Here is a 15,020-nt window from a genome sequence, read left to right as displayed (position 1 = left end):
GCTCCGTTTGAATTGTCTTATCCAACTACGTATTACTCTTAGTAGATCAACAACGAATTCTGCATGAAATTCAAACCGTTCCTAAGCCACAGATAGTACTGCTGTAAGATGTACATCAAAGGTACCGGTATTACGCTCCCCCTTGACGAGGGAACGGTGCCACGGCGGTCTGAACAACTCCATGAGTCAACTTCTCCCCCATCGCTGCAAACAATTCCGACCCATCAGGCTTTGCATTGACCACAATGTAAAGCGTACGCCCATCATCTCCTCCAAGCGTACATGCCGTGGGCATATCCCCAGTCCGCACAATGTGGGTAAACCGTCCTTCTGCAGATCGACGCACGACAACACCCTGGTGGATAAAGCAAAACCAGATGCCATCTTCGCTATCGATGCAGATGCCGTCAATGGCATCATCATCGCTTTTGGGGTCGTCGGATTTGAACACCGTTCTGCGATTCTCCAGACGACCGGGAGATGGAACGTCGAACGCAGTCAGGTATTTCGAGGATGACTCCGCAATGTAGAGAGTGGTTCGTTTCCTGTCGAGGACGAGTCCGTTGCTGAAATGGATGTCTTCTGCAGCGACGTAGGAGGTCCGATCAGGCTTCACTACAATGAGTCGTCCGAGAGATGTCAAATCTCCATGCCAGGGCTGACACCCAATGTCGTCCAAATAGATGTAACCCTCATGGTCGATCTCCATATCCCCACAGTAGCCAGTCATGAGATGCGAGACATCTGCATACAGCGAGCTAGTGCCATCCTTGTGGGTGTACAGTTTCTGCTCGAAGAAGGACGAGTACACGAAAGTGCCATCTGGGAGGAAGCCGCTGCCGTTCATGCTGTGCGGGCTCTCGATCAGCGTCTTTCGGTAGCCATCTTGGTCGACGTTGTAGACGCATCGCTTGAGCATGTCGCTGACATATAGTGTTCCGTTCTTGTAGCGTGGACTCTCGCCGAAGATGAGTCCATCTGCGAAGTGCTTCGACGGGATCGTCACGGCGTCGGTCCATCCTTTCGAGAGCGTCATTGTTGCAGGATGTGTGAATAGAGGCTGGTATTTGCAGCTGTTGTCTTCTCATACACTATCGTCTAGTCGGAATTTTGCACAAATGCCCCTTTTGAAACGTTGAGCACTCAACATGCTGCCGTGCCTTTCGGAAGCGTTCCGAGAAAGACTTGTACCACCCACACGCGTACAACACCGTCGGCAGTGATGAAACCCCGTTACCGAGGGGCCAAGTCCAGCATCGCGAGATCTGCCGAAGTTCAAGTCTAGCTGAAGAAATTGTGCAGAATCGAGTCGTCGTCTGAACCCTAGTCTACCCTGCGGCCCTAAAGGATCTAGAGGATGCCTACAAGGCTGTGGCTCTTTCCCCACTTCTCAGCGTGTGGGGCGCATTGTGGGGTAGCGTGACGAGGGAAGTGAGATTCATATGGCATCCTCTTCCTAGCTTAATCGACAAGAGCGATCATGAACACCGATAGCAGAGGAGCTAAGTCTGGTGCGGTGGCACGCAAGAAGCGCGTCAAGATTGCGGTGGCGTGCATTCCTTGCCGCAGTAGGAAGGTGCGATGTGACGGTGGAACTCCAGATGCCATCACTTCTTCAAGAGATCTGAAAAGTTTCCACTAACTTTCCAAGGATGCGGTCCATGTTCGCGACGCACACGTTATCGCTATGGAGTGGGTGGGGACGAATGCTCCTATCCGCCTGCAGACCGGGCCCAGCGGTACATTGAGTACTTGGAGAAAGAGCTTCAGGCTCGTCCAAGCGAAGCAGAGGCATCTTCTGTACACACAGCTATCGCCGACCCATTTTTTGTGGACAGTGGCCCTACCGTCGATCAGGCCCATGCTCTGGATCCCATTGTTCAGTCCACCTTGCTTACGCAGGAGGAGACTACGCCCACAGCGAGCGGTTCAACGCCCACTAGTCCACACAGCTCGTGTGAACTGATGCAACAGCTGCGAGAGATTCTGGAGCCTGACGCTGAGTCTCTGCCCCAGAGAATCTATCCGCAATCGAACACGATTGACTGCAGCGATTACGGCCGTGTCTTACCCATGCGCAGCGTGGCTGATCGCCTTGTACGTGCTTATTGGGACGGAATACACCCTTACTATCCTTTCCTGCACCGTAGCACTTTCGAGAGCCAGTATCAGACGTTGTGGATGTCTTCGAACGACTCGAACTCACCGCCTCCCACATTCTACAGCCTACTGAATGTCGTATTCGCTGTTGCAGCTCATCTCGAGCTGCCGCTACGCTGCAATGACAAAGGCTCCGCCAGCTACTTCGAGCGTGCGAGAGCTAACTTCCACTTCGATCCATGCGAGCCATCGTCCTTACTGGAGATTCAGATTCTCCTTCTCATGGGGTTGTATCAGATTGCCAGCGGAGAATTCTCCAGGGCGAAGCGGGTGCTTGATATCGCCATATGCAGCGTACGGAGCGTGAGAACTTCATTTGAGACAAGAGATGGCTGGGGATCGAAAGCCCAGGAGCAACAGATCTTTCGCTGCGTTTGGCATGGTAGTCACCTTTTGAGCCGGTAAGCCATCCTTGCAACATTCAAGATGCTAGTTGACGGCTGCTGATGAGTGTGGCCAGGGTGGTGTCATCTGCTCTGGGGCAATTTCCACAAGTCCTAGCTCTTGCGTCAACCGTCACTGAAGTACCGTTTCCAACGTTTGGGTGCGATGAAGAAGCCCTTGGTCTGAGGCAGGAGCCCCACCAGGTTTCCGACCAGCAGTACCATCCATCGCAGTTCTATTCCCATACGCTTAGGCTAAACAAACTGCTAGGCGAGATATATGCCATGTGGAATGAAACTGGCTCATCAGTTCACTTGCAGAGATCAGATCAGCACAGTAACAGAGACCTGTCAAAAGTGCTAGCTTTCGACAAAAGGCTTGTGGAGTATTGGAAGTCTCTCCCAAGAGCTTTACACCACGGACACGAAGATGTGGAATGGGCGAGAACGGTCGACCGCAACCAGTCCTGCATCTTGCGAACAAGGTATAACAAGTATGTGGATGTAAGATATGACCTGACTGACTCGACACAGATATCTCTTCTGCCGAATCGCGCTACTTCGTCCACTGCTGCCGGAATTAGAGCAGCAACTTGATAATGTAGACGAATCCGACAGCGCTGTCGAGGAAGTGCTGCTTCAAAGACTCATCTTGCGTTGCGTTAGCAGCGCAAAAGAGCTTCTAGACCTTATGGACCGACTTCAAGGAGTACAGCAGAGCAGGTTCGTATAGCAGGATTGCCACGGTTTGGATGGTTTCGCCAATAATTCTGTTAACAGCTCATTTGGCGTACCTTTACTGGATTACTGCAATGTCTGCTGTAGGTGTGCGATCGAAGCAGTGTACTGCGGTTAAGCTGACGTTTTTTGAAGTCGTTTACACGGCCGCGACTGTGATCAGCGAAGCTAGGAAAGCCCTACTGTCTCAGCGCTCGTTGGCCAAAGAGCACTTGACAACTCGTGGAACCAGGGACTGCACGTACTGGAGTGCACGAGCAAGCCGAGGTCAACACGATGTGTCAGAGCCCTTCAGGGATTGTGGCAAAGTCGAGCAGCTCAGGATAACTCCTCATTTGAGGCGACACCCAATGCAGAGCAAACGCAAGATGACTTCGCCATGATCACCACGCGGAACGACGGGGGCATCTCACAGGATGCTCTTGGCGACCTGGACGACTTCATGTTCGTGGGTCCAGAGCTTGCGTTCGGCGACTCGCTCGAATGGTTTCAAGGGGCGATGACGTAGGCGCTCATGCTCGCCCGCTGCTGAGCTGTTCGAAGACAGAATGCACCACCTCATTATGAATTGAACTGATCGATCTCATCGTCGCGCGTCGCCCTCGAAGATTACTCCCTCTTTCATCGTGAAATAACCAATATTGAAGAATCAGATTGCGCGACTCGTGAAGGTGAGGCTCGCTGTCCAGCTTGCCTCGCATCGATATTGTACATCAGCCCATCAAAAAGAGTTGAATAACATGCAAAATTCAACAAGCCAATACTCAGACTCGAACCCGGGACCCTGAAGCAGTAAGCACAACAAGGTAATACCTTCGAAGTCCTCTCCATAGGAAAAAAAATGCAAAAGAACTAGAATCTCTTTTTGAGATTCTAGAGAAAACTGTCTTACCAGTTTTACTTTTTTTTATCCGCCGGTCGTTCGCCGCCGCTGTGATTCTTCGATCGCCAATCACTCGATTCGGTTCGTTTCGGTCGTTCGCCGCCGCTATGAGTTTTCGATCGACACTCATTCGTTCGTAATTCGGTCGTTCGCCGCCGCTGTGAGTTTTCGATCGACACTCACTCGTTCGTTCGGTCGGTTGTGGTAATTCCGTCGCGCCATTCAACCTCGTTGGTTGAATGGTGATGATGTAGCTTTCGCGAGATATATGTAGCTAAAACCGCGCTCGCTGCCGATGTTCGGCCGGCGTTCGGCGCGCTGCTTTGTTCTACCGTTCTCTGCCAGTGTTTTGGGCTTCATGGGCGTCGTTGCGCAATGGTTCCTGACGATATCTTTCTGTAAGTTGTTCTGTGAGGCTCCTGAGTCTTATCTGCTATCATCTGCTATTGAGTGTCGCGTTGGTTCCTATCTTTGATACAAATTGGGATGTAGAGGACTCACTGGTACTTTCGAAAATCATTCTATTCTTTGTTGGAGACTTTCTTCCTCTTCATAATCTGACAAGTGGCACATGCTCTGGCGAGCTGTTGGTATGGGCAATGGGTATCGGCTTTCATTTGGCAAAGATGGGCAGAAACTCAACCGATTTCACTTCAGCAGACAATGTCTCACTTTGAAGAACGCGAATAAACCACAACGGGCGCACTGAGAGGGATTTTATACCGCAAAAAGAGAAGACGAAGTGAGTGAAAGAAGAGGTGAGGTCGGACCTCGTACCAAATGCGAGGACCGAAAAGTGGGTCTCGAATTCCAAGCCGTCTCTCAACCGGAAACTGCACTTCACGTCGAGAGCTCGACCAGAATCAACCACAATCGGTCCACGTCGTTGGTCACCACGCACAAGACTGCCCTCACTGCGCCGGGACACACTGGGCATCAGCACAGAGGTTGACATCACTCTGACCCAGCCATGTTCAAGATGGGCCCTCGAACGACCCGTCGGTTGCAACTGAGCACTTCGCCCGCACGCAAACGCGCCTGTGTTTGACGGCATGCAATCATGCTCGCTGCATGCGTTATTGTCATTTATGCCATGCACCCTCCCATCCTACACGTCGGCGACGATGGTCGATGTCCCTACGAGCCTGGGTAGAGAACACGAAAGAACGCACGTCGAAAGCATAACCATCCTGCTTCCCTTACCGCTCCGATGCTTCACCACACGGCATGACTATCACTAGATAGGGCGAAGGGCATCACACATGACTTAGCGACATCGAGAAAAAGTGGTCAGAAGAAGCCAGGATTTTGCATGCGCTCGCACATCCCGGCATCAAAGAATAGGTACTTCTGGCTGCCTCAAAACCGTGGCAGAACACTGCACTGCTCTTTGAGTACTACGTCATGGGACAGCTGTCAGAAGAGACCACAACCCAAGTGGTTCGAGCACTTTCATGCATCACTTGCGGCGACAGCTTGTGAACTGTCAAAGTTTGCAGAAACCTAACCAGTGCGAGGGTAGTTTCCGTCACGCGACTATAAAACCCCTAAGCGCAAGCCCGCATATCCTTTCTTTTTGCTGCTATTCTGCAGCGAAACGCATTGGTCAACAATCAGCGCGAATGGATGCGTGACGGGATCCCGCAGACCGTCGTTTGATCAATCTTGGCTCGTTTGTGTTGCGAACACGTCCTACTAATATTTAAAGCCGCACATATGTCTGTGTGAACAAAGTCTTCCCCATCGCAGAACCTGTGTTGCGCAAAATGGCGTGAGTAATCTCGACACCCAGCTGACGAGCTGATATTGAGTCCGTTCCAGATACCTCCGATGTCAAGAGCCAGGTTATGGCAGAGGCTTCGACGAACCCAGCCATCTCAAGCACGCAAGTCCACCCGATCAAGCACCTTGGCAATGCAATCTAACACCAGCATCAGCATCAAATCACCCATCTCCCGGAAAAGATCTCCTGCTATGGCTGCTCACGCAAATTCCGCCGCTACCCCGACATGATCATCCATCTCGAAGGCAAAGGCTGCCCCTCCGGCATCTCGATCGAAGAGCTGAACCGTTCAGCCGCCATGTGTTTCCAGTGGAAGAAGTACCTCGACAAGCCCTTCCGTCAAAGCCTACTCGCTGGCGACGACAGCTACCGCAGCGACCCCGAACATCGACCTTTCAAGTGCCCGCGATGTGAAGAGTGCTTCCCTCTGCTTTCGAGCATGTTCATGCACATCTGGAGCCCCTCGTGTGGGCAGGGCCTGAACGGTGGACCGATCAAGAAGTTGAAGAGATGGCTGTGGAAGAGACTGCACTGGCGCAAGCAACATGGCGAAGGAGGCGTGAATTTGGACATGCAAGGTGCAACGCAGGCGTTTCAGGTGATGGCTCTTCATGCTGCCTTTTGATTTTGTGTACACCCCATACCGCCCAATGCAACGCTGGAAAGAAAGGATCAATGCAGGGTAATCTATCTCAGGAAGAGGATGAAAGTCGTGTCAAGGTTCGGGTTCTTCGCCATGACGTCTCTTTCGTCTCTTCTCCTCTTGATGTCTTTTATATCTCTTCCCTCACTTTCCCTTGTCTTGGCCGTACACGGCCTGGTTGAGCGCCTTCTTAGGTCCTGCTTGGTCGTGCGCTTTCTGATCGGCGACATTATTGACGAAATGCGGCGTGTCGATGCCGGTTGGGTTGGTTTGCGGCGAGACTGTCTGGTCTGACTTCCCTACAAAGTGTGTTAGACTGAATCATACTTGTTTGACAAAGTCTCCTTGAAGCGAAAGGACATGATCCTTCGCAATTGGTTGGAATCTCGCCTACCTCGTGGTGTGGCGACTGCTGGAGTATGGGTATGTGTCGCTCCACCCGCGGACATTCTGTTCGCGACGTTCTGTGTGGCGAATGTCTCGATTCTATCACATCAATCAGCCTTGATCCAGGACTTTCTCTTCAAAGACGTACGGTTTGCTCGACTTGGGCCAGAAGTACAGCACAGCGCCGGCTGCAGCACCTCCAATGGCAACGTTTCGTGGGGTGAATAGACGAGACATGGTGATTGTTTCCGGATTTTTTCAAGAACAAGGTGTTTCTGAGTTCAATAGGAAGAGTGCTTGTCGTTTCAGTCAAAAGTTCAAAGATACTTCACAACTTCTCAACAATGATCGCCTCTTTCTCTTTCTCACCCCAGCATGAGCGTCATCGAAATCGCGCGCTAGGATCGTTCCTGCAGCGGCTGGCCCGTGCCCTCGCCGATCATCGCGGAGTTGCGACCGACGTCAGTCACTTGACCAAAATTTTGGAGGAGAAGCACTAGCGTCCCTGCAAGTGAATGACCACCACCCGCCCGCCATGGCGCCTGCACGTGTGCTCGTGCTGATCTCCGGCTCCGGCTCGAACCTCCAAGCCCTCATCGACGCCTCGAACACGCCCGCCCTGCCCGACGTCGAGTTCGCGCGAGTCATTTCCGATCGCAAGGATGCCTATGGCTTGAAGCGTGCGGAAGCGGCGAAGATCCCGACGACGTATCATGGGATTCTGCCGTACAAGAAGAAGTATCCCGACGATATCGAGAATCCTCAATTCTCGGAGGCGCGGGAGGCGTACGATGCGGATCTCGCGAAGCTCGTGGTGGCTGAGAAGCCGGACATCGTGGTCTGCGCGGGGTTTATGAGGATCGTGACGCCGTCGTTTCTGGAGCCGTTGCACGAGGAGAAGGTCCCGATCATCAACCTGCATCCGTCGCTGCATGGGGATCTGGTCGGGGCGCATTGCATTGAGAGGGCGTGGGAGGAGTTCAAGCAGGGCAAGAGGACGAAGACGGGGATTATGATCCATTACGTGATTGCGGAGGTGGATATGGGAGAGCCGATTGTGCAGCAGGAGGTGAGCATTGAGGGGTGTGAGACGTTGGGGGAGTTGCAGGCGAGGATACATGAGGCGGAGCATAAGTTGATTGTGGAGGGGACGAGGAGGGTGGTGGAGAAGGGGAGGCAGTGATGGCGATACTTCTGCGAGCCCAGCCGCTTGACGCTATGATCCAACAGCGTGTCGAAGGCTCTCTGTGACTGTATACTCTAGGTGAGGCGAGGTGGTCATATGTTTACGGAGACTGTTCGACCTGCTCGAAGTCTGATATCGCCAAAGACTGCTGTCGACTAGAACGAATCGCCGGCGCAGATGCTCCTTCGCTCTAATGCCCTCCAGCTTCCTCAGTACCCTGGCCATCTACCTCTGCAGTTACAACACGTTCTTGTTGCTACTTCTCTGTTGCGCCATCATAGTCCTCAGCAAACCCAGTCGGAACTGGGAACCATCTCTGACAGGATCGAATCTTCCTTACCGGTCTGGCGAAGAGAGACACTCGAAAACAGCCCTGCTATCACCATCCTGCAGCTCCCGCCTCCAAAAGGGAGCAATGAAACATCGTGCGGCTTGAGGTGAAGCCGAAGAAGAGGCAATCAAGCGCGAGCAACGAGCATAACATCACTGAGAAAATCAATAAGAGAAAAACGAATTCCATACCCATACCCATCTACTCTACCCCCAAGCACCCCCTTTCCCCTCCCAACACCCTCAGCCAGCCCGCTAGCCTCACAATTCGCCCTCACTAAAAGTCAACACAACAACCGCCTCGAATTCCGATACCAAGGCCCACCGCCAGGCAACCTGGAATAATACCTATAATCCTGCACATACCCATAACCCACATCACTCGCCAGTTCATACAAATCCAGCGCCAGCTGGCGCCACGCCATCCCGGCCGCGTTCAGGTCGATATACTCGGCAACACGGCGGATTTGGATGGCGACCCAGTCGGGTGCGAGGGCGGCGCCGCGGAAGAAGTCGTGGATGGATTCGAAGGTGTGGATGTGTTTTTGGTAGGTCGTGAGGAGTTCCTGCGGATTGGCGAGGGCCTGTGTTAGTTGGTTGTTGGGTGGGTGAGGGGTGGGTGGATGGGGGACGTACGAAGCCCGGGCCTAGGCGTTGCCAGACGTTGCACCATTCGCAGATTTGGTGTTGATGGCCGGGGTCGTAGTAGGGCACTGAGGATAGGTAGCGGAGGGGGTAGGATTGGTGTGCTGAGCCGTTGGATGGGCAGTAGGGGCAAGAGCACCAGCCGAAAGCGCTAGCGTAGCCGCTCATGATGTCGTGTTTGATGTTGAAGGTTGGCCACAATGAAGGGTAGGATCTGCAGTCAGGTTGGGTTTGATACTCGACGACAGCGGATCAGGAACGAGAAAAGGACTGGATGGGAGAGGCGTCTGAAGCAGGGCCCCGGGTCAAAGTTATACCCGCGTCCAAATGACGATCCTCCTGAAACAGGAAAACCACGATGTATGACAAGAAGGCGGCCAAGTCCTCGACCACACCGCACTCTACCTCATACCGGCCCTCTTCTTGAGGCACGTGTCACCGATCGGCCCGAGTTCCGCGGCCATGCGAACCACCCTTCCATAGCCATATGACAGCAAACATTGGCTGGCTGCAGCGACACAGATCGGGCATGCCATGCTTCCGCGCCGCGAACGTGTTCGTGGCATGTGTCCGGCATCCGAGTTTGGAAACCACAGCAGGTGCAAGACATGGGGATGCTGGCCTCGTGGAGAATCGTGAGAGGTGTATGGTGATGCGGGTCGGGCTGAGACGGATCGCAAAGGGGGCGGTGGAGGACACCGGGTGCTGGCAGTACGGCGTACAACTTCTTAAGTACCTCAGTACCTCATTTGGGCTTTCTGTCAGCTGAGTCGTTTGCCTTACGAGGAGGCTGCTGGGCACAGAGGCGGCTGTATCTCCGAAAAGAGCATAACCTCGCAGGAATTGGTACTCGAACGGTTCGCAATTGCTCGATTGGTGTTGGGAATTCGAAATCGCTTTGCTGTGACCACTGAAGGAGCCTATGGACAGTCGCCTCGAGTATGTCCGTCGTGTGCTGTTTGGTTTCTTCATGTCTGGAACACAGAGGACAAGGCCGCTCTTTCCTGGAGAGGAAGCTATAAGCTGCGATGACTGGTAGGTGAAGCCCATTCCAGGGGTAACCCGAAACTGAGCATCGTTCGTTCTTTCAGATCACTGGCGTCATCGTTCATGGTGCATCCCTACGTGACCATCGATAGAAGCTTTGTTTGCACAGATGCAATAAACGGCCGTTTGTCATGGATAGGTCTGATGCTGCAGGATGTTATCGAGCTTGGCGTTAGACGGGGTCAATCAACCTGATGCATTGTACCAGCCTGATTAGACCCAATCATGATGCGAATACCGTCGTAGGTCAGCTTCCCTGCACCATCCAGCGGGGCGTTTGCTGAATGAATGAAAGTACACGACGATGATATTGGCCAGACTCGCTGCCGGCAAGCACGATATCTGGCGAGTGTAGCCCTTTTCCGGTGAGTCGACATTCCGAAACACCACACAGTCGTGAGGCTGACAATGAGTGCACGTGCTATTTATGTACACTGCATTGTCGATTGCACAGGTCGCCGTAGTATGAGGTCGTCATTTGTCTCGAACGCGTGATGCTCAGCCACTAGATTCGTTTGTTTGCTATCGTTGGACGCCTGAACCACATGGCTCTCGAATGTTGGAGAGCAGTCTATTCTTGTTCCGGTTCCTGCGCTCCGGCTGGGTCGCTGATCGAAGGCCACAACATCTTGAAGCTCTCGTGTTTGAATTTTTGCAATCAATCAAAACGGGCATTGCACCTTCCCGCCTACCAATAGATATCCTGTCCGTGCTTTCAGGGTAACCCCGCAATGCGGCCATCGAGAAGTATCGTTTGCAATGGAGTGTGCAGCCTTTTTCAACCGTGCATGACGATCGCTATATGCAGGAAGCCATCGGTGTATGCAGCAGCTTTACCCAGATCGTCCATACGAGCAGCTAGCGGAAGAGCAGCCCCATGCAACACCGGTCTTGCATACAGGAGAATGCGCCGACTTGGGAAGATGCTGGGCAGAATGGTGTTCAGAGCAGTTCCGAGCGTTTGTGGTTGCCTTGAAGGAAGTTGCAATGGGATCAATGACTGCACAACTCTCATGTGGCCGGGTCTTGTTTCTTCTAGAATCGTCGCCGTATCGTCATCGCTGGCGGAGCCTGGCAGATAGATCTTGGTTGGCACGTGTCGAAGCTCCATTCCAGGTGGGTTGAGTAGCTTGTTGTTGACAGATCGAAACAATAGTAGTTCATCTGGTGATGAAGGTCAGTGACTGATATGGAAAGACCGATCGCCGCACTCACGGTTCTGCACCGAAAGCCACAGATTATCCGAATCCTCTTTGCTAAGAGACATCACCGTCCGAGCTGAACCGTTCCGAACATAGTCTGCTTCTTTGACGCTGTTGATAAAGGTATCCCGCATAGTCAAGCCTTCGGGATCCAGCTGAATGAGCTGATCGTATGGAAAATCTGTGTAATGAATCGTCAACTTCCAGGGGATCGGTGCTTGCCCAGTACTGGCTTCTACATTCGCCTGCGATGCCACGACCGAATCACTCTGTCCTGGAGGATCCAGATCGGCCGGTTCAGCTCCAGAGAAGAGGTCGTATAGCAGGCCCAGTGGATAGTGCCATTTCAAGGGCACGTCTTCGAACGAAAGCCATGCGTCGTAAGACGACACTTCTGGGTTGATCAGTCTCGCTGCGAAAAAAGCGTGCAGTCTTGGAAGCAAGAATGCCAAATACGACAGTCGTGGATACTGTATCAGATATGGTTCTGATTCATCGTAAGTCCGGCAGTCTGAAGCAGCCAGGCGGATCTCTAATGCCAGCGATCCATTCCATATCTTCGACTGAAGGGTCGAGATGCTGCCTGGCGGTGCAGACATCACCGGGAAGTTGCCAAACTTTCGATTCGAGGCTGACTGAGTAACATGGCGATGAAGCGAGTTGTTGGGATGAGATGGAGGCTACAGCTGCGGTGGAAGTTCGTTGGATTTGTGCCTGAGGCAGCATCGAGCTGCTCTTCACTTCAGGTTGAGCTTCAGCAATTGCCCTCCACCACAACACACACATCTCCACATCACGAAACAAGGACGCACACCTGTCAGAATGGCTCTCGCACTTCTCGAACCACCAACAAACACCAATCCCCAAACCGCCCTCTCCCTCTCTCAAAAAGCGCCCACATACTACAAATCGCAAGCCTCCTGGTCCCTCCCCTACCCACTCAGCCTCTTCGTCAACAACGAATCGCAAGAGAAATGGCAAGCCTACGAAAACATCTTCCTCGCCTGTCTCCGAACCGGCGACAACCAATCCGCGTACCTCTACCTCGAAGAACTCACCGACCGCTTCGGCAAGGACAACGAACGTGTCACCGCGCTGCGAGGACTCTATGAAGAAGCCACGGCGAACAATGACAAGGAGCTGGAGGATGTGATGAAGCATTACGAGGAGATTCTGAAGGAGGATCCGAGTGTCTTTGCGATTCGCAAGAGGAGGATCGCGTTGCTGAGGTCTTTGGGCCGGACGGCGGAGGCGATCAGTGCTCTTACGAATCTTGTGGATACTTCGCCGACGGATGCTGAGGCGTGGTCGGAGTTGGCGGATCTGTACCTCACTCAGGGTGCATACGATCAGGCGATATTCTCTCTGGAGGAAGTGTTGCTGGTCATGCCCAATGCTTGGAATATCCACGCCAAGCTCGGAGAGGTCATTTACTTGTCTGCGAATCACAAAGATGCTGGTCCTGAGCAGCTCAAGGGTCTGTCGGAGAGCATGCGCAGGTTCTGTCGGAGTATTGAGCTTTGTGATGACTACCTTCGTGGATATTATGGCCTCAAGCTGGTATGTATCGGAGAGAGGCATCGCTGAAAGTGAGCTAACTGTCCCTTACAGACCACCAATCGACTCCTGGACGCTCTTCAATCTACGAAAAAGTCGCAACAGGTTGCTTCTGACCCATTAGCAGGCGACTTAGCTCCTCCATCCATCGACGCAGTCAAGAAGCTCAACGAAGTCGCAACAGCCAAGCTCGCCGAAATCGTTCGAAGAGGTACAGCCGGCGAGAAAGGCTGGGATGGCTACAGCGCATCTGAGTTGATCGCTGCCCGCGAACTTCTGGACAGAGGCACCCAGCAAATACAACGATGATTAATCTGCTGGTATTGCAACAACTGTCGTGGTATCTAACTAAGAAACGACCATAATAAACGCCTGATCCAGCCATACAACTTCATGCCTAGCTGATGGCATGAGCAAAGACCTTCTGGGCCAACTCAGACAGCAAGCGCATCTTCTCCGGCTGCTCGAGCTCTTGGTATACCGAGTACACGCTCTTCCCTCTCTTGTCCCGGATGGCACCAAGACGATTCCCAGCAACAGCACCAGCAATAGCTCCCGGCACATTCGCCATGATGAACCCCATAGCGCCACCACTGACGCCTCCCACAATCGACCAAAACACCTTATTCGGCGTCTTATCCTCATCCGCCATCCCCTCATCGCGCATCATTTCCTCGAACACACTCCCAAACTGCTCATTGCTATACCGATTCGCATCCTCCTCCGTCTTCGCAGTCCCTCCGAACCCAAACGCCGACCACGGGAACCCGCCAGGCATAGTTCCCGGCTCAGGACGAGGGATCTCTTCGTCCGCATCGGCGGCAGGCCTGCTCGAGGACGACGAACTCCCAGGAAACCCGTGGAATTGATTACGCGTCACGTCGTAATCTCGTCGGCGCGTGGAGTCGGAGAGGGTATAGTACGCATCGTTGATCTGTTGGAATTTCTTGGTGCGCGTCTCGCGATCGGGGCTGTCGGCGGGCACGCGGTCGGGGTGGTGGCGGAGGGCTTGTCTGTAGATACACGTATCAGTCAATCTACAAGCCTTCCTTTCAATGAGTGTGGTATGTTTCCAACGTACTTCTTATAAGCATCCCGGATCTGCTGGGCCGAGGCTTTCGAGTCGACCTCTAGGGCCGCGTCTGTTCGTTGTGATACTCGTCAATGGCGTTTTCGTTTCAAATCACATGCTATGCTGGGTACATGTATCCGCGAGGGGGGCTCACTTACAGTAATCGACAGGCGGAGCTGTGTGAGATGTATGCTGTTAGCTTTTTGGTTCTTCTTATCCTCTCCCCAAGCTCTGGTCCTGGTAATGGGAGCTATTCTGTGGGTAAGGTATAACACTTACCAGACATTTTCGTCTTCGAAGATCCAGGGCTTTTGGGAGAGGGGAGAAGCTGGCCACGTGTAGGTAGGTAGCTGGGTGTTGGGACACGTAAAAGCACAGGATGTGTTCTTCACTGTGATCACAAATATTCAATGTCGCAGATTTGTGTATGTATAAACAGCTGTTCATTCACGACATCTTGCACGCGAGCGATGGGAGCTGTTCAAAGTTGCGCGTTGGCTACGTCACTCACTGGTGCTGCTGCTGCCGAGACCCTGAGTTGCTCGGGTGCCTGAGGTTGTGGTGTCACGTGTTTGGCCGGGATTTGAATGCATGACTAATTGAGGCGCGTTTTTGGATAGTCTATGTTTTACATCACAACATGAACGCATCGCCATTTTTCGACAGACATGGCCAAGTCTTCTCGTAGGAAGCTGGATGGAGGATGGCAGCGACTACTGGCTCTTGACAACAAGATCCCAAGCCACCTCGATTCCCGTCTCCTGCTCGATGCTTGAATGAATGAAAAAGACGCGCCACACTGCCGCACCACACCGCCGCACGTTACACAACTCGGAAAACGAAAAAAACTCTGTCCTCGTCAAAACCACGGTACGGTGCATAGATGCGAGTTCATCAAGCAACAGAAGTTTCTTCCCGATCAAACACCGAGTCCCGGCGTCAGGAGGTACCGTTCGCGGAAACCGGTTGTGCGAGATCCGGCAGAAGCAAGCCAAAAAGGATCG

At 52.9% G+C, this 15,020-nt stretch overlaps 10 protein-coding genes across 10 annotated transcripts; 4 read left to right on the top strand and 6 right to left on the bottom strand.

Moving 5' to 3' along the window:
• Window positions 1–130: 130 nt before the first annotated feature.
• M409DRAFT_20930 (uncharacterized protein) lies at window positions 131–1,036 on the bottom strand (the record flags this gene model as incomplete). Its single annotated transcript, XM_033805625.1, has 1 exon — window positions 131–1,036. The coding sequence occupies one exon, from the start codon at window positions 1,034–1,036 to the stop codon at window positions 131–133; it is 906 nt and encodes a 301-aa protein (XP_033669807.1).
• A 444-nt stretch (window positions 1,037–1,480) lies between these two features.
• On the top strand, window positions 1,481–3,789 carry M409DRAFT_20929 (uncharacterized protein; the record flags this gene model as incomplete). Its single annotated transcript, XM_033805624.1, has 8 exons — window positions 1,481–1,576; window positions 1,652–1,748; window positions 1,811–2,561; window positions 2,621–3,028; window positions 3,078–3,266; window positions 3,324–3,364; window positions 3,417–3,522; window positions 3,567–3,789. 8 exons carry the CDS (start codon window positions 1,481–1,483, stop codon window positions 3,787–3,789), a joined length of 1,911 nt encoding a protein of 636 aa, XP_033669806.1.
• A 2,384-nt stretch (window positions 3,790–6,173) lies between these two features.
• On the top strand, window positions 6,174–6,572 carry M409DRAFT_20928 (uncharacterized protein; the record flags this gene model as incomplete). Its single annotated transcript, XM_033805623.1, has 1 exon — window positions 6,174–6,572. One exon carries the CDS (start codon window positions 6,174–6,176, stop codon window positions 6,570–6,572), a length of 399 nt encoding a protein of 132 aa, XP_033669805.1.
• Window positions 6,573–6,734: 162 nt separating this feature from the next.
• Window positions 6,735–7,214, bottom strand: M409DRAFT_20927 (uncharacterized protein; the record flags this gene model as incomplete). Its single annotated transcript, XM_033805622.1, has 3 exons — window positions 6,735–6,889; window positions 6,985–7,076; window positions 7,126–7,214. The coding sequence occupies 3 exons, from the start codon at window positions 7,212–7,214 to the stop codon at window positions 6,735–6,737; spliced, it is 336 nt and encodes a 111-aa protein (XP_033669804.1).
• Window positions 7,215–7,512: 298 nt separating this feature from the next.
• M409DRAFT_36275 (uncharacterized protein) lies at window positions 7,513–8,160 on the top strand (the record flags this gene model as incomplete). Its single annotated transcript, XM_033810529.1, has 1 exon — window positions 7,513–8,160. One exon carries the CDS (start codon window positions 7,513–7,515, stop codon window positions 8,158–8,160), a length of 648 nt encoding a protein of 215 aa, XP_033669803.1.
• Window positions 8,161–8,621: 461 nt separating this feature from the next.
• M409DRAFT_20925 (uncharacterized protein) lies at window positions 8,622–9,306 on the bottom strand (the record flags this gene model as incomplete). The annotated part of the gene is made up of 3 exons (XM_033805621.1): window positions 8,622–8,649; window positions 8,860–9,077; window positions 9,130–9,306. The coding sequence occupies 3 exons, from the start codon at window positions 9,304–9,306 to the stop codon at window positions 8,622–8,624; spliced, it is 423 nt and encodes a 140-aa protein (XP_033669802.1).
• A 267-nt stretch (window positions 9,307–9,573) lies between these two features.
• On the bottom strand, window positions 9,574–10,188 carry M409DRAFT_52900 (uncharacterized protein; the record flags this gene model as incomplete). The annotated part of the gene is made up of 1 exon (XM_033812208.1): window positions 9,574–10,188. The coding sequence occupies one exon, from the start codon at window positions 10,186–10,188 to the stop codon at window positions 9,574–9,576; it is 615 nt and encodes a 204-aa protein (XP_033669801.1).
• A 775-nt stretch (window positions 10,189–10,963) lies between these two features.
• On the bottom strand, window positions 10,964–11,986 carry M409DRAFT_20924 (uncharacterized protein; the record flags this gene model as incomplete). Its single annotated transcript, XM_033805620.1, has 2 exons — window positions 10,964–11,349; window positions 11,401–11,986. 2 exons carry the CDS (start codon window positions 11,984–11,986, stop codon window positions 10,964–10,966), a joined length of 972 nt encoding a protein of 323 aa, XP_033669800.1.
• A 223-nt stretch (window positions 11,987–12,209) lies between these two features.
• M409DRAFT_65264 (uncharacterized protein) lies at window positions 12,210–13,253 on the top strand (the record flags this gene model as incomplete). Its single annotated transcript, XM_033816433.1, has 2 exons — window positions 12,210–12,947; window positions 12,999–13,253. The coding sequence occupies 2 exons, from the start codon at window positions 12,210–12,212 to the stop codon at window positions 13,251–13,253; spliced, it is 993 nt and encodes a 330-aa protein (XP_033669799.1).
• An 88-nt stretch (window positions 13,254–13,341) lies between these two features.
• M409DRAFT_52898 (uncharacterized protein) lies at window positions 13,342–14,302 on the bottom strand (the record flags this gene model as incomplete). The annotated part of the gene is made up of 4 exons (XM_033812207.1): window positions 13,342–13,957; window positions 14,026–14,086; window positions 14,175–14,192; window positions 14,296–14,302. 4 exons carry the CDS (start codon window positions 14,300–14,302, stop codon window positions 13,342–13,344), a joined length of 702 nt encoding a protein of 233 aa, XP_033669798.1.
• Between the last annotated feature and the right edge of the window lie 718 nt (window positions 14,303–15,020).

The sequence above is a fragment of the Zasmidium cellare genome (genome assembly GCF_010093935.1).
Source record: "Zasmidium cellare ATCC 36951 unplaced genomic scaffold M409scaffold_11, whole genome shotgun sequence".
In the NCBI taxonomy this organism is placed as follows: Eukaryota; Fungi; Ascomycota; class Dothideomycetes; order Mycosphaerellales; family Mycosphaerellaceae; genus Zasmidium; species Zasmidium cellare.
This window is presented reverse-complemented; position numbering and strand designations above follow the sequence as displayed.